Here is a 13,148-nt window from a genome sequence, read left to right on the forward strand (position 1 = left end):
TCCCAGGGGGTGGATCTCTCTCTTAGGCAGAAGACAGTCAGAAGTTTGTACCAGGGCAGCTAATGGACTGCTCCAGGGAAACTGTGTGTGTGTGTGTGTGTGTGTGTGTGTGTGTGTGTGTGTGTGTGTGTGTGTGTGTGTGTGTGTGTTGGAGGGTGGGTTGGTGCAGAGGAAGAAGAGGAGAGGTAGAAGAGAAGCAGAAATGGGACAGAGGAGGAGAAGATGGAGAGGAGGAAGATTGGGAATAGGGAGAACTGGAGGAAGAACAAGAGAAAGTAGTGTGGGTACAAAGAACAAGGAGTTGAAGAAAGAATTGCTAACGGGACATGCAGGAGAAGCAATGCGAATAGAGCATAGAAGAGGAAGATGAATAATAATCCATTTGCACCTTATCTCCCCTCGTATTACTTAAGGCTACTTCTCCTCTTTCTACATAGAGGTCCTGAGACCAGTTTAGCTGATGCAACTGAGATTAGCTAATTCCATATGAACGGAATCCACCTGCTCTCTAGACAATGAACGCAAGTTGGTGAATGAGAATGTCATCTTTCCAAGGGCATATTTACATTGCCTCAATCTTGTGAACTCATGAGCCCCTCCAAACCCAAGAGAGTTGTTAAATCTAGGTGTCAGCTCAAAATCCCCATTTGACATAGGCCTTCACTGATTCAGCTCTGAGAACCCCCTTGTGTTTTCCATAGGTTGGGGGAGCAGATATTGGTAACAATTTCAACATGGCTCTGAACATTGTGAAAACAGGGTTATGAGAGCTTTAAAAGATACCCACTGACCTTCTGTGTCACGTCCAATACCAGCTCTTCATAAACTGACTGGATCCCGAGAGCGAGGGACTCCTTACTGACGGATTTGGTAAACCTCCCTGACTCCATCATCTCCAGGAATTGCCAGACTGTGACCGCCCCTGCCAGGGAAGGATTCTGGGTAAAGTAGTCAGTCAGTTCCTCCTCATGAAGCCATTCCTGTCCCATGGCCATGAACAATTTCCTCAGCAAATACCCAACCTAGGCAGAAAAAGAATTAGAGAATACAGGAACAATTGTTCAAACAGGATTCTTTCTCTTGTTCCCTCCTCTGCTAACAATTGCTAAGAGTCAATGGGCATCTCTGGGCCTCTGCTACCTCATGGCACTAACCGTTTGGCTACTTGACAATGGACAGTGAGCAAAGATGGAGCTTCGAACACCGTGCTCACATTTGAACTCACTTAACTATGGGATCTAATGGCATTGGAAGTTACAGATAGTTCTATGGCTTAGGAGGTGTAGATGTGATTGGCACAACTTGTGGGCCGAAGGGCCTGTTTGTGCTGTAGTGTTCTATGTTCTATGTAACGTACACACACAAGCAGAGAATGCTCACTGGCCAGTGAGAGAAGAATGAAAGGATGACTGAAAGGGGAAAAGCATATGTTCTCCGTATACTACACTGCCACGCACTGACTCCCAGCATATATGACTTCAGTATACTACACTGCCACCCACTGAATCCCAGTGTATATGACCACAGTATACTACAGCACTTCCCACTGACTCCCAGAGTACATGATTCCAGTACACGACATCTGTGGACTTATGGGGCTAACAGTGAAATGTCTACCAAGAGCACGATGGAAAAGAGGGTGACTGCCCAGGCACAAAGACAGGAAGAACAATAAACAAAGAGACCATCAAACTCCATAATTGGCCAATAGCTGGTTGTACAGGAGTGTTCCAGAGGAAAATGGGATCTTGATTAACTTAACCTGATTAAACAGGAGAATCCTGTTTATTTCTACTAATAAGTTGAAGTCTTAATGAGACAGTAGAACTTGGGCCAGGTGTGTAAGTGTACCAGACTCAGCGCCAGGGAAAATCTGGATAAGAGAAGGAACATCAGAGTCATCGGCAGCATCGACCTGCAGGAACAACCAACACAAGAAGGAAGGTACCCTGAGTCCAGGACTTGGAGAAAAAGACCACCCGGCTGTAAGGGAGCCTGATCAACTTCCTGGAAAGAATAGTTCACGTTTGCTGTGTTTTTTTAGCCTTATTAAAGATTGAGTTGTACGAAATATTCTGTGCAAGTTATATTTCATTGTTCACCAATAGGGTATCCCAGAATACCCTATTCTGAAGGTCAACCTTTGGCATCCCTGTTAGGTACGGTTAAGTAATTGCTTTAATGAACAAATTCCTCAGCAATTACCCAACCTGGGCAAAAAAATAATTAAAGAGTGCAGGAACAATTAGAATCATAGAGGTTTACAGCATGGAAACAGCCCTTCAGCCCAACTTGTTCATCTTTTTAAAACCCCTAAACTAATCCCAATTGTCCACATTTGGCCCATATCCTTCTATACCCATTGTGCCCCTGTAACTATTTAAATGCTTTTTAAAAAATAAAATTGTACCCGCCTCTACTATCACCTCTGGCAGCTTGTTCCAGACACTCACCACACTCTGTGTGAAATAAATTGCCCCTCTGGACACTTTTGTAGCTCTTCCCTCTTCCCTTAAACCTCTGGCCTCTAGTTTTAGACTCCCCTACCTTTGGAAAAAGATGTTAACTATCTATCTTGTCTATGCCCCTCTTTATTTTATAGACCTCTATAAGGTCACCCCTCAGCCTCCTACGTTCCAGAGAAAAAAGTGCCAGAGTTTTCAACCTCTCCTTCTAACTCAATCCATCAAGTCCCAGTAGCATCCCAGTAAATCTTTTCTGCACTCTTTCTAGTTTAATAATATACTTTCTATAACAGAGTGACCAGAATTGCACACAGTATTCCAAGTGTGGCCTTACCAATGTCTTGTACAACTTCAACAAGATGTCCCAATTCCTGTATTTAATGTTCTAACCAACGGAACCAAGCATGCCGAATGCCTTCTCTGTCCACCTGTGACTCCGCTTTCAAGGAGCTATGAACATGTACTCCTGGATCTCTTTGTTCTGTAACTCTCCCCAACACCCTTCCATTAATTGAGTAAGTCCTGCCCTGGTTCAATCTGCCAAAATGCATTACCTTGCATTGTCTAAATTAAACTCCATCTGCCATTCGTCAACCCACTGGCCCAATTGATCAAGATCCTGCTGCAATTGGAGATAACCTTCCTCACTGTCCACTAAGCCACCAATCTTGGTGTCATCTGAAACTTACTAACCATGCCCCCTATAGTCTCATCCAAATCATTAATATAAATGACAAATAACAGTGGGCCCAGCACTGATCCCTGAGGCACACCGCTGGTCACAGGCCTCCAGTTTGAAAAACAATTCTCTACAACGACCCTCTGGCTTCTGTCAAGAAGCCAATTTTGTGTCCATTTAGATACCTCACTCTGGATCCCATGAGATTTAACTTTATATAACAACCTACCATGCGGTACCTTGTCAAAGTCCATGTAGACAACATCAACTGCACCGCCCTCATCTACCTTCTTGGTTATCCCTTCAAAAAACTCCATTAAATTTGTGAGACATGATTTTCCACTCACAAAGCCATGCTGACTGTCCCTAATCAGTCCTTGCATCTCTAAATGCCTGTAGATCCCGTCTCTCAAAATACGTTCCAACAATTTACCCACTACAGATGTGAGGCTCACTGGCCTGTAGTTCCCAGGCTTTTCCCTGCAGCTCTTTTTAAACAAAGGCACAACATTTGCCACTCTTCAATCTTCAGGCACCTCACCATTGTTCAAACAGAATTCTTCCTCTTGTTCCCTCCTAAGAGCCAATTGGCATTTCTGGGCTTCTGCTACTTCATGGCACTAACCATTTGGCTACTTGATAGTGAGCAAAGCAGGAGTTTCAAACACAGTGCTCACATTTGAACTCACTTAACATCCTCACACAAGCAGAGAGTGCTCACATGGCCAGTGAGAAAAGAATGAAAGGAAGACTGCAAGGAGAAAAGCCTTAATGTCACACCACGTCTCAATCACTGACATGCTGGACAAACGGTGATAACGGCAAGTAAAGTTCAGTACCCTCAGAGTGCCTGAGTCGGGGTCTGGACCCGTAGAAGTAGCCTAGTCAATCCTAGGGTGGGCACAGCTAAGTGATCGCCTTAATGTCACACAGTATCCCAATTAAAATAATGGCTGATAATAATCCAGATTGGGAGAAGTTACTCCAGGAGTACCTGAAACATAAGAACATAAGAACATAAGAAATAGGAGATAAGAAATAGGAGCAGGAGTAGGCCATCTAGCCCTTCGAGCCTGCCCCGCCATTCAATAAGATCATGGCTGATCTGTTGTGGCTCAGTTCCACTTTCCCGCCCTCTCCCCATAACCCTTAATAAAAGGCCAAAGTGGGTCAAATACACCGATTGGCGGGTCCAGGACTGGTAGGACAGAAGCATTAGGAGGATGTTAGAGAAGGACAAGTGAAATACATCTCTAAACTCAGTAAGGCTACAGTGATAGCCAGTGGTATGAAAGAATGTGAAAGTAAATAGAGATTATTTGGTTAAAAGCCGAACCTGAGGAAGCTAATTCCCAGTAAGCAGTCTCAAGTCAAGAGACAGATGATTTGCAGAAAAAAGCTTGTGAGGAGGAGGATAAAGCACAAATGTATTTATTCATATAAGTCATTTCAAACTCTCTCTCATCATGTGAGAGAGAGAGAACAGTGCTGGAGATGGAAGCAGCTAATTTAAATGTGAAATGTTATCATTTATAGGCAGCTTCTAAAGTGCTGCACTAGTCCAGCTTAGAAGGGCAGAATAAGAAAGTGTCAGAAAGAGATAGAGGCAGATAAAGAGTGATGAACTGAAGTCTCTCACTTCAAAGGGGAATCGAGGGGTGGATGGAGACAGTAATTCATTGAAGTCTCTACTATTGATTGTTAAGCTCCCATGGGGATTTGATTTGATTTGATTTATTATTGTCACATGTATTAGCAGACAGTGAAAAGTATTGTTTCTTGTGCGTTATACAGAGTATACTGAGAGTCAGATGAAGACAACAATGGGGACAGTTATTGATTGGTGGGAGGCATGGCAGATGAGGCCCTGGGGTATGGGGACAGGGCTGACCATGGGATAATCCTCTGTGTGACAAGTATTCACCAGCCTCACTCGCACCCAAGCCTCACTTGCAGCGCAAAAAACCCTGGGCCCTTTGCACCAGTACAAAAAAGGGGGAGAAGCAAATGGCGAGGTGCTAGAGAATGGGGCGGGGAAGGAACTATGTCCCTTCACATCATCGGGAAATATCATAAATTGATAAGATACAAAAGCAGGAGTGAGTTCCTAAAGACCCACCTCTGGGCATTAAGCATGATGATAAAACAGTGATCAGTGTTAAAACAATAACTCATGCCTGGAAAAATCTTTCTAACCATCTGGAAAATATTTTGAATCACTGCATTCTGAATGCACATTTAAAACACAATTTCAGTTTATAAGGAACATTTTTGTGGCTGTGTGTATGGCAGTATCTGTGTGCTTTTTTTCTCTTTACTGTGAATCATTGACATGCGTTACTTAACCCCCTCTGGTAGAATCCCTACAATACAGAAGGAGGCCATTCAGCCCATTAAGTTTGCCCCAACTCTGTGACAGAGTATCTTAGGTAGGCCCTTTCCCCCACCCTACCTCTGTAACCCCACACACTTACCACCGAATGAACACATTTTAGGACTCCTAAGAGGTGGCCAATCCACCTAACCGGACACCTTTGGACTGTGGGAGGAAACCGGAGCACTCAGAGGAAACCCTCGCAGACACAGCAAGAACGTGTAAACTCCACACAGACAGACACCCAAAGTCGGAATTGAACATGGGTCCTTGGCGCTGTGTTCTCACCTCAGATGTCTACACCATGGTCTGGTTCTGTTAGTTGTTTTTAAAGTTGCTTGCTTAAAGTTGTATTTTGAATTAGGTTCCTGAGTTTGCATTTTACTTTCGAGTTTAATCACAGTTTTGAAGAATTGTCCATTTCCCTTACATTCTTTGAATATTCTATTTTTATTTCCGTTTTAAATTAAGAGTGACTGAAAACAAAGTTAAACACTGTGGAGATGATGCATGAAAGGGAGGTTCCACGATCGAATGAATGTGTTGTCTAATAAAAAAATTGTATGGATTTTTCTTCCTTATGTTGCTAGCTTTAATGTTTTATGTTGTTTTTCCCTAAATAGAGAGTTTGCAACAGTAGTTTCAATACTGAGTTTAAAATTGAATGTGAGGCAGTAAACTGGATTAAAAGTGTAGAAGTTTGAAATTCCTTAAGCTTGTGCATGGTTGCTGGCCACAATCATTGCTCAGAACATTATTTGGAACACAATTCTCAGAAACTAAGTGAAAATTTTTAAAAATCAAAATATATAAATTGCAATTTGCAAATAACTAGTTTCAGCTTGGAATAATCCTGGATACTCTTAACGCAAATTGGGGAAGAAAGGAATCTGGATTGGAATTGGAAGACACTGATCGTTGTTTAAGGAGACCATGTGCTCCCTCCTTTATTATTTTGTTCTTTTAGGGTTTGTGATGAAGTCGGTACAATTTGAAAACTTTTGTTCTTTTTTCCTCAATGGGTGGAGAGTTCACTGTTTTCTGTTTAAATTCGTAGCGCATCTAATTTACAGACTGAGAATTTATATACAGGGGAGGTTATGAATTTTAATTTTCTTTCAAATTGATAGACATATCTTGTCCAAATTGACTCATCTGGCTCCAAGCCGCATGTACATTTTGTGCTTTTGTTCTTTAAACATCAGTAAATCATGAATCACAGACAAGAGCAGCAGCTTCAAGATTGTTTATCACATCATGGTGATAATTGAGGACCCAAAGGCTTTGCCTTTTGTAGAAAAGGTTAACTCATTCAAACTTAGCTGTTGACCTTTGAATGAAAGTGTTTGTGATTAGTTACTCTTAATTGCCATATCAATTGTAGGCATTATTGCTTCTGATAATTTGATTCTCCTCTTAAAACTACCATACCTGGATGTAATTGTGTTTGATATTTAATTGAATAAATAAATTTAGCGCATGGCAAATAATAACTCATATAAAAGAGGAAGTGACCTAAAATTCAAGAGGGTAATAAACAGTTTTAAAAGTTAGTCTGTATGGGTTTTTGAGTTTCAAAACCTTTTTGTTGTTTGAAAAGAGATAAACATATTCTCAGCCTGTGATGTCTCTATTCTGCTCAGTGGTAAATGGAATTCAATCCGCTAAGTGTGAGGTAATGTATTTATGCAGGACAAACAAGACAAAGGAATACATGGTAAGCAGCAGGGACATGGGAAGTACTGAGGATCAGAGGGACTTTAGTGTGGATGTACACTATTCCTCTTGGTAGGAGGACAGGTGAATAAAGTGGTTAAGACGGCATATGGTATACTTGATGTTATTAGCTGAGGCACACAGTTTAAGAGCAGGGAGGTTAAGTTGGAACTATGTAAAATGTTGGTTAGCCACACTGCACACAGTATTGTGTGCAGTTCTGAAGTTACTGTGAAAATCTTCATTGCAGTGTTAATATAACCGACTTGTAACATTAATAAATACATTTTCCAGCCGCACTAGTCCCAATGCTGAAAATCCTGCTAGTGGATAACAGACCTTTGCAAGGTCCGTGTCCAGCCCACTACGGTTCCTGTGGGAAAATACCACTCTGGGAGTCAGTGAGCGTGGGGTTTAGTATATTGGGATCAGTTATATGATCCCACAATACTAAACACCATCCTCAAGATCCCAGTGTCCTAAACCCCATCCTCACTGACCCTCAGTGCAGATTTGAGTGACTTTCTCATGAACTATTGTTGGTTGTATAGCATTGTTCTGATCGTTGACAATGATATCACCCTGTATTTGGAAAGAATGCGTGTCCTTAATGTGGCTTTAATACAAAGATTGTATCAGTTGGATGTCCCAATTGGTCATCCTCAACTAATTTACATACTTAAAGATGCCCTGCGTATAATTCTCTAGTGAACCAGTGAGAATGCACAGCGTTTAGAAGTAGCTATGTCTCCTTGGTTACCGTTAAAGGTCATCTTTCCATCTCCTTCTCACCAAGATCAGTTGATCAGCATGAGAGGAAGTGAGGGCATGACAAATATCTCACACACTGCCAAGACGTGTGAGTAACTGGGCCAAACTGCAAAGAGTGTGGTTAACCAATGACCACAGCTCCTGGGGCGGAGAGAGGAAAGATCATCAAACTTTACCCTAACTGATAGCTCCTTACTATTGACTGAAAACTAGAGAGACAGAACTCGGGGTCAGCAGGACCTTAATCAGCAGTGTAAGGTCCTCAAAGTGGGATAAACATTGCAATGGTGTAGTTCTGCTTTTAGACTAGTATCCCACAGATGGCGAATTCACAAAATTTCACCAGTTCACATTAAACAATTCATTCAATAACCCAGGAAAGATTTGTGTCAAACCTCCTTTAAAAATTCTGGGGAAGAATTGGATTATGTGTTAACTCTGTGGACTGGGGCCTTATCTCAGTGGCTCTGAGATAGAAGTGTTAGCCTCCTCTCCTACTGGTTTGGCCTACATGTGACTCCTGCCTCACCCTGCTGTGAGTTGTAAAATCCTCTGAAGAGCCTGCGGGCTCCTCACTGCAGCAGGTTTAGGGTTGAACCCAAGACTGGTAATAAATGAACCCTCGCCAGCAGGGTCCACAATCAACATCTCCCTGAATTGGCCTTCTCTCAGAGTATTGGTGAGAGTGTGGCTCGAGCCCCAGCTTCGGAGTTGGAGTAGATAATCTACACTGATAACACACTGAAGGAGGCGGTGCACAGAAGCGGGGGTGGGGGGGGGAATTATTCTAGGAGATCACAATTTGAGACACATTGAGGCTTTGAGACAGCAAATTGAAACTGGTTGCTTGAGACAAACTGATCGCAATCTCCATGCTGCAATTTGACATTAAACTGCTTCATAATTCCACCACACCTCAGTCTTTATAATTCAGAAATTATAAGGAATTACATAGCAATTACAAGGTGGAAACAAGCTATCCATCCCAACCAGACTGGAGAATTAACCATTGAATCTGGTGTGAGAGAGTGTGGGACTGGGAAGAATTAACGAAAGGAGCTAGAGAGAGATAAGAAATAGGAGCAGGAGTAGGCCATCTAGCCCTTCGAGCCTGCCCCACCATTCAATAAGATCATGGCTGATCTGAAGTGGCTCAGTTCCACTTTCCCGCTTTCTCCCCATAACCCTTAATTCCCTTGTAAAGAATGTGGATGTCCCAAGTGCAGCTACACAGAGAGAGAAAGGTGGGGCTGAGGAGAATTAGCTATTGGAGCTGGATAGAGAGAGAGAGAGAGAGCACGCTGGGAGAGGGGGGAGAGAGAGAGAGAGCACGCTGGGAGAGAGAGGGGAGAGAGAGAGAGAGAGAGCACGCTAGGAGAGAGAGCAAGCAAGTGTGGGACTGGAGAGAATTAACTATCGGAGCTGGAGACAGAGAGTGAGCGCTGGGGGAGAGAGAGGGAGAGTATGGGACTGGGGAGAATTGACTATCGGAGCTGGGGAAAAAAATGGGACTGGACAGCTGAATCTGGTCAATTTTGTTTCAAGATGTGTCAAATGGGATATGTAATCATGAAGTGGGAGAGAATAAAAATGAATACTGATGTTAAAATAAAACTATTTCATGATTTTTTTAAAAAACTCTGAAGCCCCTGTCTCTCAAACATTTTCTGGTGTTTTCCACCTGATCTCAGCACAAATAATACTATTCCTGGAATCATTTGAGGGAGAACAGGGACAACAGCTGTTTCTAACACATCTGTAGCTGAGGCTTGGAGCCTGGCTCTCTCTCTCTCTCTCTCAATTAAATCTGCGTTGACCACATTTAGTCTCCAGGATCATGTCAGATCTACAAATAAAATTAATGTCTGACATTGGAAGCCATCAGAGCGATGTGACCACCCAGCTGCTTCTAAACACCACTGCCCAATCAATCCCTTTATTGAACACGCTGCATTAACACAAAAGGAACCATGCCTCACTTAAACACAAAAGAGGGTTCAAATCCCACCCCCCTGCCTCCATTTGGCCCTGGCCCCTTCCTATCAGCAGGACCTCCTCCAGCCCTCTGAGATCTCCAAGATTCTCCAATTCCGGCCTCTTTAACATCCTTGATTTTAATCACTTCACCAGCAGTGCTCATACCTTCAACCTTAGCTGTGACACGCCCTCCAGAAACCTCTCTATCGTAATCTCCTCTTTCACAACATTCCTTCAAATCTGTCCCAGCCTCTCCTTCTCCGACTCGGCCTAAACTTTTATCTGATTACTAAGTAAATGCAAGTTGACGTTGTCTAACGATTTGCCTACTTAGAAGCTGTGGCAGACCCCTGTACATAAACACCTTTCAACAAACTTCAAAATACCTTACAAATCCCTCCCAACACCCTCTCATCACATCACGTCTAACCAGCCCTCTGCAGGTTCTCCCTTTGTGAGGAGCAATGGTATCTCACCTCCTCCTGAACCACGACCAGGGGATATTTGTCCTCTGACAGGAAGTTGAAGAGACACCACAGTTTGAAGGCATCTCTCTCGGAGATTGTGCCCTGCTCCCTCGGCGGTTTGTAGTTCTTCTTGGCTGTTAGAGTCCAGCAAAGTTCATTGAATGTCTCTTTGGCAAAATTCCCATCTTGCACCTGGAGGGAGAAGGGACATTCCATTGGGAAAGTCAGATGTTGAACGTCTTTCATACAAAAAACACTCTGAGAATTAGCAAAGGAGGAACAATTCTCCTGTTGACAACTCCTCTCGATAATAACTATTACCCTCACCAGCCAAACCTCGCATCTCAGTTACAGCTAACCAAGCTTTTTTCTTGTTTGTTCTATTTTCTGTGATGCTACACTGACCCTTCCTCTCATCACAGCACTGTCCTCCTGACAGGAAGATTAGCTGTGATTGAATTGAATGGGGGAGTAGGCTCAAGGGGCCGAATGGTCTACTCCTGCTCTATTACTTATGTCCATGGCACCTGGTGGAGATCCACTTGATCCAATGCAGATCCATTTAGGCTGAGAGGTTGATTCAATCCAAAACGGGAAAATTTCCTGCTCCCTATCAGAACTCTTTGATGTCGAGGAAAGGATTTCAATGATTATCTGAATCTCTGGATTCCTTAGAGCTGTTAGTTCTGACTGGCTGCATTCCTGGGGGTTTCATCACATGATCTCCTATCTCTAAATGTCCCTCCCCCAAGACTGAGCCATTGACACCCACCATAACCCCGCCCTCATTACACCCACCATAACCCCGCCCTCATTACACCCACCGTAACCCCGCCCTCATTACACCCACCGTAACCCCGCCCTCATTACACCCACCGTAACCCCGACCTCATTACACCCACCGTAACCCCGCCCTCATTACACCCACCGTAACCCCGCCCTCATTACACCCACCGTAACCCCGCCCTCATTACACCCACCGTAACCCCGCCCTCATTACACCCACCGTAACCCCGCCCTCATTACACCCACCGTAACCCCGCCCCATTACACCCACCATAACCCCGCCCCCATTACACCCACCGTAACCCCGCCCTCATTACACCCACCGTAACCCCGCCCTCATTACACCCACCGTAACCCCGCCCTCATTACACCCACCGTAACCCCGCCCTCATTACACCCACCGTAACCCCGCCCTCATTACACCCACCGTAACCCCGCCCCCATTACACCCACCGTAACCCCGCCCCCATTACACCCACCATAAGAGAGACTCTTCCCGCTCAGAAAGGATAGTAGGACTAGGGGGCACAGCCTCAAGATAAAGGGGAGGCGGTTTAGAACGGAGTTGAGGAAGAACTTCTTCACTCAAAGGGTGGTGAATCTCTGGAATTCTCTGCCTGTTGAAGTGGTGGAGGCTGCCTCGCTAAATATTTTTAAGACGCAGGTTGATGGGTTTTTGATAAGAGAGGGGATTAAGGGTTATGGGGAGAGGGCGGGAATGTGGAACTGAGCCACGACAGATCAGCCATGATCTTATTGAATGGCGGGGCAGGCTCGAAGGGCTAGATGGCCTACTCCTGCTCCTATTTCTTATGTTCTTATTAACCCCGCCCCCATTACACCCACCATAACCCCGCCCTCATTACATCCATCTTACTGCAGCAATCAACAAGTCAGCATACCCTTCGTACATGGCTGCATGAATCGCAACTTTGGTGCAACACATTTGTTTTCTGATCTTCAAACTCATTGACGAAAGTGTTCAATTTTCTTTTAAAACCCTGTGATTGTTTGAATGCTCTTATGGATCCCAGCAGTAGACTTTTCTCCAACTTGATCAGATCCTCCCTTCAGTCTTCTCTGCTCAGAGGAAAATAACTGGAGCCTAACCAGCCTCTTTCCACAGCTGAAACTCTCCATCCCAGGCAATGTCCTGGCAAATCTCCTCTGCATCCTCTCCAGTGCAGTCACATCCTTCCTATAGTGAGACAATCAGAACTGCACATAGCACTCTAGCTGTGGCTAAACAACTGTGTTATACTTGTCAGCGGCGTAACGGGGGCACAGTGGTTAGCACAGCTGCTTTGCAGCTCCAGGGAACTGGGTTCGATTCCTGGTTTGGGCCACTGTCTGTGTGGAGTTGCACGTTCTCCCCCTGTCTGCGTGGGTTTCCCCCGGATGCTCCGGTTTCCTCCCACAGTCCAAAGATGTGCAGGTTAAGTTCATTGGGTGTGCTAAATTGCCCCTTAGCACCCCAGGATGCATAGGTTAGAGGGATTAGCAGGGTAAATATGTGGGGTTAAGGGGATAGGTTTGATGGGTATGTTAAATTGCCCCAAATTGTCAGGGGGACTAGTTAGGTGATGGGGATAGGGACTGGATGGGATTGTGGTTGGTGCAGACTTGATGGGCTAAATGGCCTCCTTTTGCACTGTAGGGATTCTATATCTAATTCTATATAGCTTCATCATAGTGCCTCATTTAATAAAGTCAAGTATCTCATATGCTTTTTTCACTACCTCATCTACCTCTCCTGCTGCCTTCAGGGATTTTTGAACATGCGCGCCAAGGTCCATTTGGTCCTCTGTATTTCCTACCATTCATTATATATTCCTTTGCCTTGTCAATCCTCCCAAAATGCATCACCTCACACTTTTCAGGGTTAAATTCCATTTGCCACTGCTCTGTCAAGC

General features: G+C 44.2%; 1 protein-coding gene across 2 annotated transcripts in view; it reads right to left on the reverse strand.

Annotated features, from left to right (window-relative positions):
* Positions 1-13,148, reverse strand: part of LOC145343993 (differentially expressed in FDCP 6 homolog) — a 50,525-nt gene that overhangs the window by 26,498 nt on the left and 10,879 nt on the right. Inside the window, exons 3-4 of one of the 2 annotated variants that reach the window (XM_080190603.1) lie at positions 10,459-10,641; positions 792-1,022 (exon numbers count right to left, since the gene is read on the reverse strand). In XM_080190603.1, the coding sequence (XP_080046729.1) occupies positions 792-1,022; positions 10,459-10,641 (414 nt within the window). The remainder of the gene's footprint in view (positions 1-791; positions 1,023-10,458; positions 10,642-13,148) is intronic. The other variant, XM_080190604.1, reaches the window with a different exon arrangement.

Source organism: Carcharhinus amblyrhynchos, chromosome 6 (genome assembly GCF_965287045.1).
Source record: "Carcharhinus amblyrhynchos chromosome 6, sCarAmb.v2.hapA, whole genome shotgun sequence".
NCBI classification, from domain to species: domain Eukaryota; kingdom Metazoa; phylum Chordata; class Chondrichthyes; order Carcharhiniformes; family Carcharhinidae; genus Carcharhinus; species Carcharhinus amblyrhynchos.